This window comes from Homarus americanus, unplaced genomic scaffold (genome assembly GCF_018991925.1).
Source record: "Homarus americanus isolate GMGI-L3 unplaced genomic scaffold, GMGI_Hamer_2.0 scaffold45076, whole genome shotgun sequence".
Taxonomy (NCBI): domain Eukaryota; kingdom Metazoa; phylum Arthropoda; class Malacostraca; order Decapoda; family Nephropidae; genus Homarus; species Homarus americanus.
Genome location: NW_024726427.1, coordinates 4,852 through 19,820, shown reverse-complemented (window position 1 = coordinate 19,820; position 14,969 = coordinate 4,852). Strand labels below are relative to the sequence as shown.

Sequence of the window (14,969 nt, the reverse complement as noted above, 5' to 3'; positions counted from 1 at the left end):
ATTTAACAACTGATTCAAATTCAAATTCCTCTAATTATACTCATATTAAATTAAAACCATTTGGAATACAGCATTTAACACAGTTGTGTTGTATTGATAGCATACATAGAAATACTGTTTTTTATCTATTAGGGTTAATTTACATTGTTCAAATACGAAATAATCCCACTAAGAAACCGGATACTGACTTTAGTCAGTTTCTCTCTCTGCTTTGGTTTGAGTTGAAAAAAAAGAAAACTGATCTTAAAGTATTTTTGGAAATTATTTATATTTTAAGAGAAAGTCGTGTTGCTTCATCTATCAATGTTAATAATAATACAGCTGATGGATATTATAACATTGAAGATTGGGCCTTTTTATGTCTTTTAAACTTATTAATTGTATGTGATGATGTGATAACTCTTAAAGAGGCTTTTCTTATAGTACGCAAAGAATCAACTGGCATTTTAAGACTTATTGATGAGGATGAAGACTTGGATTTAGATATTTTAGATAGTAATGATTATAGATATGTACCTTTAATTAATAACTATACTCGTCCATTAAAAATTCCACGTATTTTAATAGCATATTCATTTTTAGAGAATTGGGGATCAAGTTATTATGGTAATTTGGTTGCTGCATATAAACCCATTCTATGTGATAAAAATATGAATCATATGAATATCTGGGATAATATAGCTCATCAATGGATATCTTGCAATACAACTACAAATGTTTCAGTTATAGCATCTGATATATCATTTTTTGCTCGGCAAATAAATTTAATAGATAATTTATACCAGAAATTATGTGATAATAATAATAATAATAATAATAAGAATAAGAATAATAATAAGAAAAAACGGTGTAAATTAGACCTAAACAGTGTTGAACAAAATAACAACAATAAAAAAAATGTCATTCAAACTTCAATATTAAATAATATAAAGGGATATTATTCAACTACCAAGATTCTCGATATTCCTGATAATCTTATCGTAACTTCAAAATGTTATATTATTTGTGGTAGTTGTAATAAGAAAAATAATACAATATATAATATCTTACCATTACCAATGTATAATATATCGACCAATAATAATGTTAAATCTTATGATTGGGCAAACGTTGAAAAATTAGTTAATCATATACCCCAATGTGCTTTTTTTAATAATCAATTTAATCCATTAGCTAATAATATTATCCAACAAGAATATGAAGAAATGCAACGTGACTTTTACTATGAGAGAGATGAAACAAAATCATCATCGAATTATTGGGATGGATTAGACGAAGAAATGAAAAAAACATTAAATAAAAATATTGAACAACGCGAAATTCTAACTTTAAACCGTGATCAATATCACATTAAGTTAACAGATCGCATGTGGAATGAGTCCGTACATAAATTGGCAAGATTAGTTAAATATCACGTCCTTAATCAAATGGTTGAATCTCAAACTGAAATGACAAGGGTTATTGAAAGAGTTCTTACATTTGATATAGAAAAGGGACGAAGACTTAAAGATATTCTTAAAAAAGGGGGTGACAATTGTGAAAGTAATAAGAAAAAAAAAATTGAGGTTTTAGATTCGTCACTACGTGAAATTTTACACATACATGGGAGAGATGATAAAGTAGGTGCCCCATTAAAACCTGAATGTAATTGTCCTTTAGTTGATCTTTTGTTAATTTTTTGTCAATGTTTTAGTTATGACGCAGCAACTATGTTATTTTTTATTTCTCGTATTGTAAGAGCTTGTCGACGTATTAGTGATAAAAATATAACCTTCTGTCTTGGGAATTCAAACTCAGGAAAAACATTATTGTTAAATTTACTTATTTTTACTTTAGGAGAATCTGCTGGTATTTTATCTGGTTTTACTGCTCATAAAGGTCTACAAGAAAGGACACATGACTTAGGGCGAGGGGGACGTGATGTAAAATTTTGGTACATGGATGAAACTAGTTCAACTAAACCACTCAATTCTGTCATATTTAAACAAATAAGTGGTGGGGCAGCCATGTGGATTCGTAAGAACTATTCAGACGGAGAGATGATCCATCTTGCCTCTCCAATTTTTTTATTTGGAAATCATACTCCTAGTTTTGATGAGAATGATTCGTCTATAATTAATAGAATACGTATTATACTATTTAGGTCTCTTTTTGATTCAGAGATCCCCTGTTGTTTTCAATACTGTATTTTTCCTCAATTTCCTATAATGACGGATGAAGATAGAAAACAAAAATTGGTAGAGGGTATGATGGCATTATTTATACATTCAAATTGTCATGATAATATAAATTCGCCTTGGTTTTTTAATAGTCTCGACAGTAATGATACGAATTCCTTATATCAAAGAGAATGGTTTATTACACGTAATATTAAAGAGGCTTCTCTTATGTATTCTCCTGAAATTCCCATTGTTAATCAGATCTTGGAACGTTGTAGGTTAGTTGAAAATACGAAGGGGAATTCTTTTATAACATATAAGAGACTAGTGGAGCTCATCCTTAATTTACCCAATGTTCTTAAGAATATAAATATACCAGTTAACGATGTTCTTAAATATATTGAAAGATTTTATCCAATAACACAAGTGAGGTCGGACCATAGTATGTTTGAGAACACCCCCATTCTTTATTAGATGTCACTAAGAAGACGCGGGTTATTTTTGGTTTAAGGGAACATAGTATTGATTTAAATAATAAAATTATTGGCAGATTAACTGTTAATGCCAATGATGAAGAAATTGATTGTTATTAATAAAATTATTATTATTTTTATTTGGTAATATCTCTCATCCTCTTCAAAACGAACGTCAAAGAAATTTTTTTATATAAAAAATATAAAAACTTTTACTATGCTTTGGGTGCCTCACTTATATATATCTATAATTTCAATTGTTTCAAGTTGGAGAAATAACAATTTAATTTTAGAAATAAAAAATAACCCCCAACACAAACCGAAGTTATAGATACATATAGATATTGTCCTGAACTAAAATACAAATACTTTTTACTTATTCCGCATAAACATAAACATTGGATTTGTTTAACAAAATTTATATACGAGGAGAAGGAGAAGGAGAAGATATTAATTTTAACTGCTAAGCCTGACTATAAAGGTATAGCTACATATGAATATAAAATGGATGATAAAACCGAAAATAATGTTTTACCAAATCCCAATTCAATTTTAATTTTTCAAAAAAATGTGGAGTGCACCCTATTTTGTTATAATGGAGAGCTGTTAAATGACGATAACATAAACGTTACCAAAAATTGGATAAGTAATGAATTTCATAATTTTTCACAAATAATTAGTTTTATAGATTTATTAAATGACACGGATTTACTATTAAATACCCTTACACTGGAAAATTCTAATATATTACCAGTAATTTCAATTGATATGATTGTAATAATTATAACAAGTATAATTATTTATATTTTACTTTTTATAATTATACTAAAACTTTTTTTTATATAAAAAATATATGAAAATATTAAAAGAAAATCTAGGTAACATTTTACAACAAACGTTGAGATATATTGTTAAAACACATAATACAAATATTAAAACATATATAAATATGTTTGTTATGCTCGATGAAACATTTAATTCTATAATTCAAAATATGTTTGAATATTACCTTAATATTATATATTTTATAGCTAAAATGATGGTAGATGGTACTTGGAACAATTGTAATAGTGTTACAATTTTAAATATTGTAAGGAATGAATATCTTCGTTATATTTACCATCTTGAAAAACGATTAGATATTCTAAAAGTCTATATACTTCTTTGGGAAAATACCCTCTTTTGTCATGGATGGTTACTTTGTGATTTAATACTTAAAATGAAACTTCCACAAATTACCACAAACTTCTTAAATACTAAAAATAAAAAAAAATATCAATGTTCATATAAGGATCTTGAAATGTTACTTACAGATAACATAGATAAAAAAGAAAAAAACTCCATTATTAATATATCACCTACAAATAAATATATTGACGACATGCGACTTCAAATTATTCATGGATTACTTCGATCTATTCTTGAAAGAATTGCGAATGTGGAATGGCTAAATCATCATCTTTTTTTTAAGAATTGCAATATAGATAGCTTAAAAGATTATCTTCGAACGACTCAACTCAATATATATAAAAAAGGAAATGTGTATATGTATATTAAAGATAGAAATGGAAATATAGAGAAAGAAGAAGAAGAAGAAGAAGAAGAAGAAGAATTGAAAGAATTACGAATGTGGAATGGCTAAATCATCATCTTTTTTTTAAAAATTGCAATATAGATAGCTTAAAAGACCGTCTTCGAACGAATCAACTCAATATAAATATAGTGTATATGTATATTAAAGATAGAAATATAGAGAAAGAAGAAGAAGAAGAAGAAGAAGAAGAAGAAGAAGAAGAAGAAGAAGAAGAACAATGATTTTTAATCCGCCCCCTAATGTAAAAATGTCATCGCTGATAAACCAATATATGTGGATATATTCTTGGAATATCAAGAAACAAGAATTTTACGCATTGCCCATCCCGATGGATCGTTTGGATATAAGCGGAGAAGATGTTACTACAGGTAGATTGATTCGTCAAAATGAAGATGGTGGTTACATGCCTCCCGGTCAACCTATTAGTGTTAGCTTTGATTGTCAATCATATAATCATATTACTGTAGTGACACGAGATATTGCTAGGTTTGAAGTTGGTATGAATTTTCTTATTGAAAAGGGATTATTATACAATTACTCTTTTCTATGGGATAACGTGGGTGAAGCATCTGCTCATTTAATAATGGGTGAGGCTTCGATAGATGATTTAATTAATGAAAAATATAAAGGATATGGTGCTCGTCTTTTTTGCAAGAATGATAGTCAGTGTTTAAAATTGGTTGAATTTTTGAAATTTAATTATTATCCTTTTTACATTGAGGCTATGGGAAAATATTATAATAGTTATCAGTGTTATTTTAATTATGAGCGTCATAAAAATGAAAATTTTCAGTCAAGGGGTTTGTTTCAAATTTGTAGTAGGTATAGTTCTGGTAATAAGAAACTCTATTTATCATTCATTAGCGGCGATCAGGATCGTTATCTTCCTCCTTACATTATACGATCTTTTGATTTGGAAGCCACGCGGCATAATTTATCAGGATCCATCCCTAAGGGAGATAGCTTAAGTGATCGTTTAATTGTATCGTCATTTCAGGAAGCGACGGTAACATTCCCTAATTTCCCATCTCAATTACGGGAAGTTCATACTCGAATCATAGTATATTATCCATTTCCACCTAATGAGTTAAAACAGAAAGAAATAGAAACACAAAATAAATTAACTGAATTACTTTATCCTAAATCATCCGTAAAGGTGGATTTTTTTTCATCCGAAAGGGAAGTAATAATGATGACTTTACAGGAATTAGCCAGACCTCGCTGTATTTTTTGTACAGGTTATAATACTGATGGTTTTGATTATCCCTTTTTATTTAATCGTTCTATTTTTTATGGATTATTACCGGATTACATTATGACTGATTATTTTACATTTCAATCTTATTGTAACTCCTCTCTGGCACCCCATTTAACACCTCCATGGATATTAAGTATTGATACTATGCTGTGTAGAAAGAGATTTTTTCCAAGCGGTAAATTTATAGAGCCAGCATCAGATAGTCTCAATGCGTGCGCTGAAGCTATTTTAGGACGTGGCAAAGTTAATTTTGATATTTTAATAATTAATAAAATGTATAAGGCATTCGAAGAAAATAATAAGATTAATATTTATGAAAAGGATTTTGATACTTTAATGTATTACAGTTCTATAGATGTAGATTTAGTAACTCAAATAAATGGACCCTTGGATCTAGTGCGAATTACTTGTAACTTATCTCAAAAAGCGGATACAGATCCTCATCAATGTCTACATATAAACACAACATATATCGTGCGTCGGTTTGTTATAAATAGTTGTAATTCAATTTTAACTGCCCCCATTGATTTTAATAATATACCTGCTTTTAAGAAAAGACAACACAATGGATTATGGGGAGAAATTGGTCTTGACATGACTCATAAATATGCAAGACATACATTTACGCAACAACAACATATGGATACTGGTAAAAAAAATACATACAAAGGTGCGGTTGTTTTGGATCCAATTGTGGGTGTTCATAAAAGTACTCCCACGACAAGTATTCACGTGTTAGATTTTGCATCGTTATATCCTAGTATTATTATAGATTATAATTTGTGTCGGGGTTTTGTGACTCGTATTTCCCGCGAAACATTTATGTGTTTAACTTCGTGTGAACGAGATCTTTTTAATGTACTTGAGATGGCCGAAGATCCCTATTTTATTTACCTAAGCGTGAAGGTACGCACTGACCAACCATATACCGAGTCTCCTTTTCGCCGTATATGCGAAAGTTTAATTAAAACACGTAAAATATTGAAATATAAATCTTTAACTACTCAGGCTAATGCATGTAAGGTCATGGTTAATTCTCTTTATGGTGCCATGGCATCCCAAGGAATATTTGAAGATGCAATAGTTCCATCGATGGTAACAGGATATGGGCGCTCTCATTTAAATAAGGCGCGTAATTTCTTTGAGATAGAGGGAGCTACAATTTTATACGGTGATACCGACTCTCTGTTTCTATCATTACCCCGTACTGTTGGTGATGGTCCATTTATAGCTTCACTCTATAATGAAAATTTAAGAAAGGATAACGATAATATTCGTTATTTACAGTTGGCGTATGAAGATTCATACGGAGTTCTCGTTATGATAAGTAAGAAACGTTATATGGCTATTCAACAAAAAGACAAACAGGATGAATGTAAAATTAGTGGATTTAAGAAAAAGATGAATGTGAGGAACCACACAGATAAAATGCAATTAATACAGAATATATTAATTCTTTTACGCGATCACAATATTAATGTACCCGAAAAAATATTAACCCTTACTGAGAAATGGTTTACTAATATAATAATGAAAAATAAAAGTGATACTGAAGAAGAAGAGAAATTTATACGCAGTATAAAGCTACGTCCCCTCCACGCTTATAAATCAACAACAAGCGTTCATTATTGTTTTGGTATTTCTATAGAAACAATTCAGCCGGGTATATTGACAGCTGAAGCAGGCACACACGTGTCCTACTACAATTTGATACCTCTTATTCCATTTAAACAACTTCCCAGAAAGAGTGTTCGAATGTGTCCACTAACAAATTTCAATCCTCAGCTTCATTCAATAGACAGATCAGAGGGTATTATTTCTGATATAGGTCAGATAATTAATTGTTTAATACAGGCGATATTAATTGAATATAATATTCAAAGACAAAATAAACAAGTAAAAAAGAAAGGTGGTGATGATCTATACATAGAAGGATTAATTGAAAAATATTTAGAAGAGGAGCGGTTTCGTTTATATGAAAAATACAGGTCGATTGGTTATTATGTATATAATTTTAGCGCCTGTAAAACTTCCCTCATACCTAAAATAGATATATCTGATATCTGGCCTAGCTTTTTAGAAACTGTTTCTTCGTTAAATATTCCTAAAAATCAATGTTGGTGGAGATCTTCTGGGAGACAGTGTATTTTATTAAATGTAATTTTTAATATTGAAGAAGAAAGGACTAAAATAACTTTAACGAGTGATCCCCAGAGGCGAAGATATTCTAGTCTTCGACAACTAGAATCAATACTAACAATTAGACCTAAAATTCTTCAAAAATACATTTGTATTACCTCTCCTTCTCCATGTTATTCTATTAATCCCATATCAATGAAGGAGGTTGTATCATTTTTATCGTTTGTTTATAGCCTAGACAACGATTGTTTAAAACGTATAACATTATATCCTCCTCCTCCTCCTCCTCCTCCTCCTCCTCCTCCTTCTTCTTCAAACTCCTCTCCTCTGCTGCTTTTATCCAATCCCGTAAAGTGGTTAATAATACTACCATTTATTACTTTAAGGTGTTCTGGTACGAAATTAGAGTATGTGTATTATTAATTAAAAATAAAATTTATTATATGAATTACTTTCTTTTTTTTCTTACATCATTTTTCGAGGTTTATTGAAAAAAACTAAATTACAAATTTAGGAAATATCTTTTCATCCATTAATAATTTACAAGTGATAGGTATTAATGGGTCAATTTTTTTTCATGCCTATGCTGTGTACCTAATGATGATGATGAGTCTGTGATAATTCAAGTAAATTAAAGTTCATTGATAGTATATAATGTTATAAATATTTGGGAAGTACAAAAACAACATTATTATTATTATATAAATCAATTTAATTAAAAAACATAGATATAGAAAAAAAAATTACTTAACCTGATAAATTTTCTTTATGTGTGAGACAAATTGTACACTGACTTGATAATGAATAAGGATTATCGAAACAGGAACAAAATGCCTTGGGAGCATTACATGGAATACACCATGGAATGAAATGATTATGACACCAGTTGGTAGACCACGGCGAATCATCTCTAGTTTTTTTCCAGTCATATGTATCTGGTTTAACAATATACTTAACAGGCTTTGAATTCCCAAACTTATAACCATACCATATATCCTCATCTTCACCCAATCCATGTCGTATTCTCCAAGATTTAATAGTAGATTCTTTATCTAGTTTATTTAGATCTATATATTCGAGTAATTGGTTTAAAATACTCCCTTCTAATTTAGGTTGAATATGATATTCATTCAAAAAATCAAAGTCAAAATTTCCGAAGATTAAACTGTCTAAGATACGCAGTCTTAATTCAGGTTTTTCTTCTCTAAAATCCAGCCAATCCATTTCTCCCTCATGAATAGATAGTAGATAGTAGGCTGCTTATATATATCCAGTACGCACGTTAAAAATTTTTCAATGTTTTTCCACTGTTACATTGAATTTGACTGATGTTTCAGGGTTTTTCTCGTTGTCAATATCCTTGGCCCACATATTGCAAGTAATTTCAACTGTGGTGTTAATTTCATTTTTAAGATTCAGCTGCAATGCAACTATAGGTTTCCGATAGCCTGTTAGGTTTGTATTGGAGAAGAATGATTTTGGGAAACCAGGACCGTAGTAGGAGTGAATTCCAAGTAATGTGCAAGACACCCATATAACCTCTTGCATGGTATTATTATTGGTGTAAGTGATGTCTTTAATTTTGTCTCTAAGTCGATGGGGCATCTGGCTGGGTAATTCCGTAATGTCATCGTAAGGATCAAATTTTGTATTTGTTTTCCCATTGTAAGACAATATGATGCAAGGAGATGTTGTGTTGTAGTTCCAAACATTTTCTGGATTACATTCATGTCCCAGTATTTCCTTTGGCAAAATACAGACTTGTGTAGCATTTGGTTCAACTCCTGAGGGACATGCAATTACCTCTGTATCATCAGCTTTGGTAGCATTGTTGTAGTAGTCCATTAAAAATTGATTTAAAGAAGATATTTCCTCTTCATACGTGCTCTTCTGATTAGGATTAAACTTTATATTTCCTGAAGGTATGACAAACAAACCCTCTTTCTCTGCTGTTACAGCAGAGTTACATGTTACAAAAGTCACCACCACCACTATTAGACATACAACTATGAAACAACCACCACTTATTACAATTGTTGCTTTTTTGTTTGAAGAAGATATTTTCTCTTTAAGGTATAGATAACATTTCCTTGGAGTTTCACTTGGCACTGTTATCATATTTCTGGACATGTTACCGTACCAAAACATCTTCTTCCTTTCTTCCTTTTAGTCCATCCAGATTGATACAGATAGGATTCCTAAATGTCAAAGTGTGTCTGACCGGTCATATCTTTGTGCTCTTCTTTATATATAATTATGGTGGGTGAGTTGGACGGATGAACAGACAGATAGACAGACAGACAGACAGACAACTACCTGCCTCGGCCTCGAAAATAAAAATTAAAAATAAAATTTATTATACAAATATATATACTCCCGATTTCTTACTTCTCGAATTACTTTCTTTTTTTTCCTTATAACATGGGGGTACATCATTTTTCGAGGTTTATTGAAAAAACTAAAATTGAATTATCTGTGGACAAAAAAGAACATTTAATTACAAATTTAGGAAATATCTTTTCATCCATTAATAATTTACAAGTGATAGGTATTGATGGGTCAATCCCAAAAATTGGAATTGGAAAATTATACAACTGATTTATTAAAAAATATATATTTAAATAAAATAAATACATCATCTTATAACTTTAAATTGTATTCAACAGCTGGAATATCTTATTATGAAAGACTCGAAGGAGAAATTGCTCTCTATCGGTTTATTAATAAAACGTTTATTGAAAAAGAAATTTACAATAGTTTTTCTGTAATTATAAGTGGTGATTCTGATGTTACTGCTATGACTATTTTACGTAATGAATATAGACTCTTACTCATCCACCCTTCCTTCGGTACTAATAATAGAAAATCAATTGGTTTAGGAAATTATAATTCAATGATAAAACATATGGGGTTCAATAGTGATCAATGTCTCCAATATTTAATTTTACATTTCATATTTTTTGGTAGTGACTATAATGTTGGTTTAGTTTCCTGTTGGACACCATCTAAAGGAGAAATTATTTTAAAATCTATAATGGAAAATGAAAATAATATTTTGAATATATATAAAAAATTTCGGAGAAATCGATCTTTAGGTGATGAGTCTGTGATAATTCAAGTATTTGGATGTACTGATGTAATTAAAGAACACCATTTTAATGTTCTTTTAAAATTAGTTATAATCGAAGCCATTGATAGTATAAAATATTATAAATATTTGGGAAGTGATACAAAAACGACATTATTATTATATAAATCAACTTTAATTAAAAGCTTACTAAAATATATGAGAATATATTATGTTTATTTTTTGGAAACAAAATTAATAATGAATAAGGATTATTGAAATGGAAACAGGAACAAAATGCCTTTGAGTAGGCTTACTGTTTGACATATATATCCAGCACGCACGTTAAAAAATTTTCAATGTTTTTCTACGGTTACAATGAATTTGACTGATGTTTCAGGGTTTTTCTCGTTGTCAATACCCTTGGCCCACATATTGCAAGTAATTTCAACTGTGGTGTTAATTTCATTGCAAAGAAACAGATTCAATGCAACTATAGGTTTCCGATAGCCTGGTAGGTTTGTATTGAAGAAGAAGAATTTGGGGAAACCAGGACCGTAGTAGGAGTACCATGTGCTACCGAATGTGCAAGATACCCATACAACCCCTGGCATGGTATCATTATAGAAGTACCTTTCTTCTTTAATTAGGTCTTTAAGTAGATTGGGCATCTGGCTGGGTAATTCCTTAATGTCATCGTAAGGATCAAATTTAGTTGTTGTTGTTTTCCCATTGTAAGACAATATAATGCAAGGAGATGTTGTGTTGTAGTTCCAAACATTTTCTGGATTACATGAATATAAGTAGCGCTCTGGCAAAATACAGACTTGTGTAGCATTTGGTTCAAATCCTAGGGGACATGTAATCACCTGTGTATCATCAGCTTTGTAGTAGTCTATAAAAAATTGATTTAGAGAAGATATTTCCTCTTCATACGTGCTCTTCTGATTAGGATTAAACTTTATATTTCCTGAAGGTATGACAAACAAACCCTCTTTCTCTGCTGTCACAGCAGAGTTACATGTTACAAAAGTCACCACCACCACTATTAGACATACAACTATGAAACAACCACCACTTATTACAATTGTTGCTTTTTTGTTTGAAGAAGATATTTTCTCTTTAAGATAACTTTTCTTTGGAGTTTCTCTTGGTACTGTTATCATATTTCTATACATGTTACCGTACCGAAACATCTTCTTCCTTTCTTCCTTTGTCCAGATTGATACAGATAGGATTCCTAAATGTCAAAGTGTGTCTGACCGGTCATATCGTTGTGCTCTTCTTTATATATAATTATGGTGGGTGAGTTGGACGGATGGACAGACAGATAGACAGACAGACAGACAGACAACTACCTGCCTCGGCCTCGAAAATAAAAATTAAAAATTAAATTTATTTTACAAATATATATACTCCCGATTTCTTACTTCTCGAATTACTTTCTTTTTTTTCCTTATAACATGGGGGTACATCATTTTTCGAGGTTTATTGAAAAAACTAAAATTGAATTATCTGTGGACAAAAAAGAACATTTAATTACAAATTTAGGAAATATCTTTTCATCCATTAATAATTTACAAGTGATAGGTATTGATGGGTCAATGTTTTTTCATGCCTATGCTGTACCTAATGATGATGATAATAAATTATTGCCACAAACAGTTGTTGATATTGAGAAAACGAGTCATAAAGTCTGTAATATTATACTTAATTATATAAAAGTTATTATACATATTTTAAATAGTGGAGATGATTCTAATAATAATAGTAATAAAACAATTTTTTTATATTTTGTTATGGATGGTCATTCGAATGTTGAAAAAAATAGGAAATTGTGTAGTGAGAAGAATAGAGATATTTTTTCAAAAATGACAATATCCCAAAAATTGGAAATGGAAAATTATACAACTGATTTATTAAAAAATATATATTTAAATAAAATAAATACATCATCTTACAACTTTAAATTGTATTCAACAGCTGGAATATCTTATTATGAAAGACTCGAAGGAGAAATTGCTCTCTATCGGTTTATTAATAAAACGTTTATTGAAAAATAAATTTACAATAGTTTTTCTGTAATTATAAGTGGTGATTCTGATGTTACTGCTATGACTATTTTACGTAATGAATATAGACTCTTACTCATCCACCCTTCCTTCGGTACTAATAATAGAAAATCAATTGGTTTAGGAAATTATAATTCAATGATAAAACATATGGGGTTCAATAGTGATCAATGTCTCCGATATTTAATTTTACATTTCATATTTTTTGGTAGTGACTATAATGTTGGTTTAGTTTCCTGTTGGACACCATCTAAAGGAGAAATTATTTTAAAATCTATAATGGAAAATGAAAATAATATTTTGAATATATATAAAAAATTTCGGAGAAATCGATCTTTAGGTGATGAGTCTGTGATAATTCAAGTATTTGGATGTACTGATGTAATTAAAGAACACCATTTTAATGTTATTTTAAAATTAGTTATAATCGAAGCCATTGATAGTATAAAATATTATAAATATTTGGGAAGTGATACAAAAACGACATTATTATTATATAAATCAACTTTAATTAAAAGCTTACTAAAATATATGAGAATATAATATTTTTATTTTTTGGAAACAAAATTGATAATGAATAAGGATTATTGAAACAGAAACAGGAACAAAATTCCTTTGAGTAGGCTTACTGTTTGACATATATATCCAGCACGCACGTTAAAAAAATGTTCAATTTTTTTCTACGGTTACAGTGAATTTGACTGATGTTTCAGGGTTTTTCTCGTTGTCAATACCCTTGGCCCACATATTGCAAGTAATTTCAACTGTGGTGTTAATTTCATTACAAAGAAACAGATTCAATGCAACTATAGGTTTCCGATAGCCTGGTAGGTTTGTATCGATGAAGGGGGCGTAGTAGTCCATTCTACCGTATGTGCAAGACACCCATATAACCTCTGGCATGGTATTATTATTGACGTACCAGATCTCTTTACTTATGTCTTTAAGTAGATTGGGCATCTGGCTGGGTAATTCCTCAATGTCATCGTAAGGATCAAATTTAGTTGTCCCATTGTAAGACAATATGATGCAAGGAGCTATTGTGTTGTAGTTCCAAACATTTTCTGGAATACATCCAAGCTCTGGCAAAATACAGATTTGTGTAGCATTTGGTTCAAATCCTGGGGGACATGTAATCACCTGTGTATCATCAGCTTTGGTAGCATTGTTGTAGTAGTCTATAAAAAATTGATTTAGAGAAGATATTTCCTCTTCATATGTGCTCTTCTGATTAGGATTAAACTTTATATTTCCTGAAGGTATGACAAACAAACCCTCTTTCTCTGCTGTCACATCAGAGTTACATGTTACAAAAGTCACCACCACTATTAGGTACCGAAACATCTTCCTTTCTTCCTTTTAGTCGTCCAGATTGATACAGATAGGATTCCTAAATGTCAAAGTGTGTCTGTCCGGTTATATCGTTGTGCTCTTCTTTATATATAATGGTGGTGGTGGTGGGGTGGGTTGGACGGACAGACAGATGGAAGGACAGACAGACAGACAGACAGACAGACAGACAGATAGATAGACAACTACCTATCTTGCCTCGGCCTTGAATGTCCGGTCGGTCATATCGTTGTGCTAAAATAAATAATCTGAAAATTTAAATTATATTTTGTCAATCGAAGTCGGTCGGTCGGTCGATTTATCTGTCCTGTCCCATAATTTTTAGAACCCCCTATATATTATATAATTAATAAAAAATGGATGGAAATATGATATTATATATTATAACATTTGCACTAGCATTAGCTATTATTATAATAATAATTATAACTCAAAACCTCTTTCTTTTTCTTTTCCACAATTACTCGAAGAAAAAAGTGAGGATTTAATAAGATATCTTACATATATTGACAATTTGATATCAGATATATCGGATAAAATTCAGAAGGAACAGATTATGATATAATGATTACTGGTCTATGTAATATAAGTGAAAAAATTAAAATTTTTTTAACTATAACAGACTCAACCATAATAGAAAATATTAAATCATCATATTTAAGTTTATCTGATAAAATCAGTGATTTACAAAAAAGATTATTAATAAGCATATTTAAAATACAAACACTTGGCGTATTGTACGAATTGAATGAAAAAGCCCTAACTAAAGAAACAAAAAACAGAATTCAGTCTAGCTTATTGTATATAAATAATTTTAATATTATAATACCAGATTTAAATATAGCTGACGTATTATT

General features: G+C 30.1%; 2 protein-coding genes across 2 annotated transcripts; both read right to left on the bottom strand.

Moving 5' to 3' along the window:
- Window positions 1–8,916: 8,916 nt before the first annotated feature.
- Window positions 8,917–9,753, bottom strand: LOC121865624 (sodium/potassium-transporting ATPase subunit beta-like). Its single transcript, XM_042365146.1, has one exon. The coding sequence runs from the start codon at window positions 9,751–9,753 to the stop codon at window positions 8,917–8,919; it is 837 nt and encodes a 278-aa protein (XP_042221080.1).
- A 3,678-nt stretch (window positions 9,754–13,431) lies between these two features.
- LOC121865623 lies at window positions 13,432–14,106 on the bottom strand. Its single transcript, XM_042365145.1, has one exon. It carries the CDS (start codon window positions 14,104–14,106, stop codon window positions 13,432–13,434), a length of 675 nt encoding a protein of 224 aa, XP_042221079.1.
- Between the last annotated feature and the right edge of the window lie 863 nt (window positions 14,107–14,969).